This window comes from Alosa sapidissima, chromosome 3, assembly GCF_018492685.1.
Source record: "Alosa sapidissima isolate fAloSap1 chromosome 3, fAloSap1.pri, whole genome shotgun sequence".
Classification (NCBI taxonomy): Eukaryota; Metazoa; Chordata; class Actinopteri; order Clupeiformes; family Clupeidae; genus Alosa; species Alosa sapidissima.
Window position 1 is genome coordinate 25,933,998 of NC_055959.1, and position 7,679 is coordinate 25,941,676.

The 7,679-nt window shown below is 41.3% G+C and overlaps 1 protein-coding gene across 3 annotated transcripts; it reads left to right on the forward strand.

Annotated features, from left to right (window-relative positions):
* Positions 1-479: 479 nt before the first annotated feature.
* On the forward strand, positions 480-3,546 carry si:dkey-204f11.64 (uncharacterized protein LOC100537752 homolog). 3 transcript variants are annotated; one of them, XM_042087047.1, is made up of 3 exons: positions 480-1,227; positions 2,124-2,250; positions 2,857-3,546. In XM_042087047.1, the coding sequence occupies exons 1-2, from the start codon at positions 1,138-1,140 to the stop codon at positions 2,247-2,249; spliced, it is 216 nt and encodes a 71-aa protein (XP_041942981.1). In that variant the 5' UTR covers positions 480-1,137; the 3' UTR covers position 2,250; positions 2,857-3,546. The 3 variants fall into 3 exon arrangements, with proteins under 3 accessions (XP_041942981.1, XP_041942982.1, XP_041942980.1); XM_042087048.1 differs by having other exon boundaries at positions 481-1,227; positions 2,922-3,546; XM_042087046.1 differs by having other exon boundaries at positions 485-1,227; positions 2,831-3,546.
* Positions 3,547-7,679: the final 4,133 nt, after the last annotated feature.

Here is a 7,679-nt window from a genome sequence, read left to right on the forward strand (position 1 = left end):
TGTACCCCTCAAAATCCACTTTTCTTGGGATATAATTTTTTTTAAAGTAATTTGAGTATTGCATTCGAGAGGGGAGGCAAAGAAAATACACTTGGTTGAGTATTATATATTTTAAAGTCACTTAATTGTTCTAAAAAGCCTTTCAAATGTGTCAATGACGTCATTCATTAGCACAATGCTAGCGTGTTATGTGCAACAACGACCCAACCTGTAAGAAATCAAAAGGACATAAGTACTCGTTCATTCAACTTTTGACCTATAACCCATGTTGAAGTTATACAAACTACAATCAAATCTGAGATTTGTCAACGACAATCAGGTGAAAGAGACCAATTTAGCTGTCTAGCTCCATTGACTCCCATTCATTCTGCACTCATGGCGATCGCCCCCAGTGGAACTCTGGTGGAACTGCATCCAAAATTCGGTACAATGGGACTTAATACGGAGTGGCAAGGCTCTCCGTAGACGCGCTCTGGCTATGCTGAGTTTTTATATGATAAAACATGACAACTCTATATGAAAGGCTAGGCCTATCGACGTGAAAAGTATATTGTCAAATAATTCGCAAGATCTCACAAATTCTGGGAAGAGCCACACCATTTAATTAGGGCAAACGAGGTCACTCGTGAGCAGTTCTACAATCCACATGACCAAAATTAGTGACATTTCGAATGAGAGGCTTGATCTTTTTGAAGATCAGATTTCGATGGGAATTGTTCAACCGGATGATGCCATAGCCTAGGGCAGGCCATGTCAATCTGTGATAAAGAAAAGTGTTATTGTATCCTTTTGGGTTTGTATAACCTAAACTCCAGGACTGCTTGTTTGTGCTTGTAGCCTAGTATAATTTTAACCTGCATCGGTGCATTTAGCTTCTGGACTGGGGTGTAGCATTCGATTTACTTTGGCTACGTAATTTAGGCCTAGGCTACACGTTTAATTTAGCTTATGATTGATTTAGCCCACATACCCCCTCCCTTTTTTTATGGCTATGTGGGGCTTCTAAGGAGGTCGAGGAGGTTCTACGACTATCGGTCAAAATGCGGTGGGGAAAAAGAGGGGGCGCCGCAGAGTTCAATGCATTTTAATGAGTGAGGACTGCCTATCTGCAGACCACTCTCCTAAACCGACGCCGTCATGTCAAACAACACCGCGAACAGCAATTTGGTTACAGCGCAAAAAGCCGTCAAACAACTACGGCTGGAAGCCAGCGTCCGCAGGATCAAGGTAGGCCTACGCTTAAAGAAAGATACTTTGACTTGGAAAGTTGATTTTCTCTGATCAGGGTGTGACTTGTCAAGAAACTTTGATAGTGATGCATCGTCCTTTGGTCTACAACGAGGTAAACCTAACGTCTCGTGCCTATGTGAAAGCTAGTCCACCAAGTAAATGATATATTTATTTTTCCCATCAGAGTTGACATGGGTCGATAAAGTTATTTCCAAGCATGTAGTTATGGTAGGCTAATTGAAAAAGGTTGTCACTCTCGAAGCAATTATATTTTCTTTACCGATGTAGACATTCAGAATAAGTAGCCTAGGCTATTAAATTTATAGGCTACACGAAATAGCGCAGCCTTGGCAAAAATAGTGTTCGCCTAGTTGCACCTTTTCCCCCTCTCGGCTTTTGGAATTTGGGCAATACTTTTGTTCAACATTCGTACATTATGTTTGCATACTTGCCCGGTGTATCCGCTTAGATTGAGAAATGAAGATGCACATCTGGGTGTTCCCCCATGGCATCACAGTGGTGCTCTTTGTTGATTGTAGCCACATGACAGTGGGGCAATTGTTGGCTGAAGCCTCTCTGAAATAGTCCAGATTAGTGGACCGTCGCACGACCTAAATCCAACCGACGTGATGAACTTTTTGTCAGGAATTCTGCAGGCTACAATCAATGCTTTGCTTGTTTTTATGCTTTTGCTTCAAGGCCTCATCTTGTATTTTTCTCACATTTCTTTCCTCTCCATAATTATTAAACATTTGTTATAAATGGAATGTTATGTAGGCCACCATGTGTTTTGTTTCAATAGTATCAAGTGCTAGGCCTATTTGATATGATTAAGTCAAGATTTTTTATCATGAGGCTTGTCAGTGCCATCCTCACTTATGTATACTGTGTAGGTATCACAGGCTGCTGCCGACTTGAAGACTTTCTGTCTGCAAAATGCACATAAAGACCCTCTACTGATGGGAGTTCCGTCTAGCGACAACCCATTTCGCCCTCCAAAGTCCTGCGCTCTTTTCTGAGGTAAGTTTTGTATGTGACATGTAGGCCTAATGAATGAATAATCAGCCATCAACTGGACAGCTGCAGCCACTGACTGTGTCCAAAGAAGAGCTCCGACTCCCCTCAAGACTTGTTGACTACAATGCACAGGACATAATAACCCTGAACAAACTCCTCATGCTCACTGAGAGATCTAATGTGTGATGGGCACTGGTTAGTGACGTCATGTTGCTTAGCAACCCCCCCTAGAATCCTGAAACAGTTTGATCTGATTTTGTTGCAGATGGAAAGCAAAACATTGCATTTACGAGAAATACAGGATGATAAAAATGAATGGTTATTAAACAGAAGACAGAAAACTGAAGATTTTCCTCAGTTTGATTTACCTTAAGGAAAATAATGTGAATATGCTTATATACATATTTACATGCTTTTCAATGGTTTTGCTTAAAGAATGCAGCAATTAGTTCACCTACCTCCTTAAGCACTCTTATACAGACTAAGGTTATTTCTTTGCTTTTTCTGATAAATATGCTGAAAATATAGCCTAGACGTACTTTATAAATGCTATAATATGCACTCTTATGAATATCTCTTATAGTAATCCTGGGGGTGTAAAGCTTGCTGAAATGTTTCTGATTACCCTTCCGCTCCCCCACACCTCTCTCCCCACTCTCACCCAATGCTGGAAGATTTGGAAAATGCATAAAGAAAGTGAACGTGGGGGCATCTCTACTCTTGAGACAACACACGAAGAAAGTGGTAATGTGGGGCCATCTATACTCTTGAGACACCACATGAAGAAAGTGGTAATGTGGGGCCATCTATACTCTTGAGACACCACTGTATAGTCACTCCACTCTGTACCATGTTAAGACGATATTATTGTCATGATGAAGTTCCACTTTTATGCTTTTGTCATGTTACATTTGTTGTTGTTGTTTTTTTAAAACTAAGTTTTCTGCAGTGAAATGTTTCACATCACACTGTCATGATACTTTATCTGCATTGTTAAGGTTTGGTTCTTGTATTTTCATCAAGAGCAGTGTAGAAGGGCAGCCTTTCCCAGAGAATTCCTATCTTTTTCCATGCAAGCACCCTCTTGATACTAGAGGTATGATTTTTATATCTTCTGTGCTAATTGTGTTTATCTGTCATTTCACACAATTCTGTTAAACTTTTGCACAAGCATCAAATATATGGAGTGGGAAATTGCACACAAAAAACTGACTATTTGTACTGAGAAGATTGTGCCAATTGTGCAAAGGAGTTGAGGCAGATTGTCAGACACTTGAGAATAAAGTATCATTCTTCTTGTCCTGTGTCCCTTTGTCCCGTTGCATCTATCAGTCTGAGTCACAGGGCTAATTATATGCAGGCCTTGCGCAACCAATCAGCTCTGACTATGTTGCAGTGATTGTGTTAAAAAAAATATTCCAGTATATGATTCCAGTGCCACAGATGGTTAGTGACAGGCAGTGAGGTCATCTGGCAATGCCAGCCTATAATCCAACAGAGCTGACTATAAGGGAGGAGGATGGTGTTTACAGCTACAAAGCAAAGAGGAAATGGTTTGTGATGAACCCTAGTCTTTGTTGGTTCCGTGGACAGTATCAGGAAAAGATGTTGATGCAAATTGAGGCTCAAGAAGGAAGAGATTTTTTTCGATGTGTAACATGTCATACATTGGAAGATGCAATGCCATCTGATCATTTTGTCATTATGAAACCAAACTGATCTCTTTATTCTGTTTGTAGTCGCTTTCTGTAATCAGCTCAACATCTAGGCATATAGCCTACTTGTTTGTCTTCAGAGAAAATTATGATCATCTGACATTAATATATTGGGATGATCACTACAGCCCAATGAGAGCCATGTGCTTTGCTGGGAATTGATTGACCGAAATGAAGTCGAAGGGCCTAACAAGCTAGGCCATTTGTGACAGGGGAGAACAAATGTATGCGCCAAACTAGTCCAGTCATTTTAAGTCAAAATAGGGGTCAACGTTGAACAAATTGCAACAGAAGAAAACTTAACTGATTTTGTATCCTCAATATGTTCTGAGTAAGGGAAAAAAACCCCCGAAGAATCCCAATAGGGGAAAGTTTCGAAAAATACCTAAATATACCCTGTTCATGCGTAAAATTTACCTTCACATATCACCATGAAAATTACTGAGTTTATTACTTACATCAAGACAAACAAAAAAAAAAAAAAATATATATATATATATTTTTTTTTTTTTTTTTTTATTGCAAACACCATTGACATTACAGAAAATGCAACACTACAACGACATGCACAATAATACTACATCGGACAAACAGCTGTACATTACACAAACACATACTGTAACTTAACAAGACATCACATTGACATGGCTTATTAACACACATAACATTAATAACAGAAAGGCTAAGGATGATTTGCGTCCAGGATGATTACAGATATGATTATCAGGGATGAAATTGATGACCGGAATGACAAGAAGGGGGGCTGGGGGGGGGTGCGGATGGTAGCTCTGAGAGTGTGAATGAGGTGGTGTTGGGATGGGGGTGTGGGTGGGGGGGGTAAGGGGTAGTGAGTGTGTGAGGATGTATGTGTGTGAGTGTGTGTGTGCATATGTGTAAGGTTGGCTTGCTGTTGGGCCAGGAGGAGAGACGCTGGAACACAGAGAGGGAGGGTTTCAGAGGAGAGGAGTTGTAATTATTCTGTTAAAGATGAGTGTAATAATAAGAATAACTGATTGCCTGACTGATTGACAACCTGGGCACCCATTAATGGCCACAGTTCCACCCAGCCCCGGCAGTTATGGCGATGAGCTGACAGAGAGGAGGACCTGTGTGCCACCCAGGCCCCCATCATATGCATACGTCCCCCACTACCACGACCAACCACACCTCGCCCCCAGACCTCCATCCAACACGCCACTCTTGACCTAAATATAGATGTGAATGGCTAGGTTGAGAGCTCTATCTAGTGTGTAGCATTAAAAGATTTGGGCATGCATGGTGAATATCTGTCAGGATTTCCCCATGCACACCACACTTACCCTGTGTAAGATGTATGCCTCCTCTGTAATGTGTGCATTAAAATAAGTGAGGCATGCAGATAGACACCTGATTAGGTATCTACCTGCACTCCACCCTTACCCTAGCCTGTTTTGTGGTTTTGTTTATGTTTTTTGAATGTCACCTAATATGGAGTGCAATTAAAAGAGAGTAAGCGTGCTGTGTGCTTCCAGAACAAGGCATGTGCATGAGCGTATGAGGAGGGTGCACAACGGGGGCCCAGGGCCAGTAGATAACCGACAGGACCCAACCAATGCCAAACCCACACAGCGACCCGCCAGGACCGAGTCTCCCAATCCAATGGGGCCCCGGCATAATAACGATGAGAGAGGCAGAGAGAGTGAAATTAGAAACGTTATCAGAGATGTAAATAAAAGGGGGAGGGGAAGAAGGGGATGCTATTTATTTGCTAATAATAATAATAGTAATAATAATAATAATAATAATAATAATGATAATAATAATAATAACAATAATAGTTCCAGCTACCATCCCCTGCCCAGTGTTCGAGGATATGTGTATCTGTTGATGAAGTGTGTTGGTGTGGAGATGGATCTCAGGCAAAGAGGGTCAGGACTGTAGGTAGGTGATAAAGGGGTACCAAGGAGAGGTTGTATCCTGAGTATTGATTGAGAGGAGTTGTAATTATTCTGTTAAAGATGAGTGTAATAATAAGAATAAAGTTTAGTGGCTTTTTATTGGTTATTCCAAATCGGGGTGCGAATTGATGGTGCTATAGGTGAATCAGTGATGTGGTAGAATCTCCACCAGGCTGTCAGAGTAGATGAAATTGTTGGGGCTTTGAAGGATGGATGTTTTTTGATTGACTGGCTGCAGAAAGGGAGATCTGAGATTTTAATTTCTTTACAGATTGTTTGTTCTAGGTCTAACCAGGTGTTGTCTGAGGGGGTGGGGTGTAGCCATTTGTAAATGAAGTGGAGCTGATTGGCCAGGGCATAGTGCTGGAAGTGTGGGGCCTCTAGTCCTCCCAGTGCTTTTGGTTTTTGGAGAGTGGTGAGTTTGATCCTTGGGGTCTTATCTTTCCAGTAGAATTTAGTGATTAATGAATCGAGAGACTTAAACCAGAGTGGGGTGGGCTGGGTTGGAATCATAGAGAGTAAATAGTTTATTTTGGGCAGTATTGTCATTTTGATTACTGAGATTCTGCCCATGATGGATAATGGGAGGTTCTTCCAGCGTTGAAGGTCATCATCAATTGAAGTGAGTAGGGGAATAATTTAGGCTAAATAAGTCTGACAGCCTGGGGGAGACTTCTATCCCTAAGTAAGTGATATAGTTAGTGCAGAGTGGAATAGGTGAAGAGTTGGCCGTCACATCCCAGCTGTTGGGATGTAATGGGAGAATTGCAGATTTATTCCAATTGATTGAGTATAATTTTAGAGAATGTGTCAATTAGTTTGATGGTTTCTTTTACTGATGTTGTGGGGTCTTGAAGAAAGACAAGAATGTCATCGGCATAAAGGCTGATTTTGTGATGCATATATGGAGTCTGGACACCTTTGATGAGGGGGTTCTGACGGATGGCAGCTGCTAGGGGTTCAATGAAGATTGTAAATAGTGAGGGGGAGAGTGGGCACCCCTGTCTAGTTCCCCGGTGAAGAGTGAAACTTTGTGATGTTAGTCCATTGGTGATTACTGTGGCTGAAGGAGAGGTGTATAGAAGTTTAATCCAGTTAATGAACGACTCCCCGAAGCCAAACCTCCCTAAGGTGGAAAACAGGAAATTCCAGTTCACCCTATCAAATGCTTTTTCTGCGTCCAGAGTTGCTATGATGGTATTATCTTGAACATTTGTGGAGTGATACATTATATTAAACAGTCTGCGGGTGTTGGTGGATGAAATTCTGCCTTTAATGAAGCCTGTTTGGTCTGGGTGGATAATGGATGGGGTGACCTTTGCTAATTTGTGTGCTAGCATTTTTGCGATTATCTTATTGTCCACATTGAGGAGAGAGATTGGCCGGTAGCTGGATGGCAAAGTTGGGTCCTTATTGGGCTTGAGGAGCAGTGAAATTGAGACTGTGGTGGAACTAGTTGGAAGACGTCCTTTCTGTTTTGATTCATTAATCATTCTGGTGAAAAGTGGAGCTAAGATGGTCCAAAATTGTTTGTAGAACTCAGCAGGGAAGCCATCCGGACCTGGTGCTTTATTATTGGGCATCTGTTTCAGGGCATCAAACAGTTCTTGTTGAGTTATAGGTGATTCCAGGTTATTTATTCGGGTCTCATGGAGTTGTGGTAATTTGATGCTGTTTAGGAAAGAGTCTATGAATTCCTGGTTGGGGTTTATTTCTGAAGAATATAGTTTATTGTAAAACTGGTAAAAAACATGATTTATTTCTTCAGGTGAACTGGTTA

What these genes read in the sequence shown, in the direction of transcription:
- si:dkey-204f11.64 (XM_042087047.1), top strand. Translation starts at nt 1,138, where the DNA reads ATGTCAAACAACACCGCGAACAGCAATTTGGTTACAGCGCAAAAAGCC. An exon ending in CCAGCGTCCGCAGGATCAAG is followed by an intron (nt 1,228 to 2,123) that starts GTAGGCCTACGC and finishes TATACTGTGTAG; the next exon opens with GTATCACAGGCTGCTGCCGA.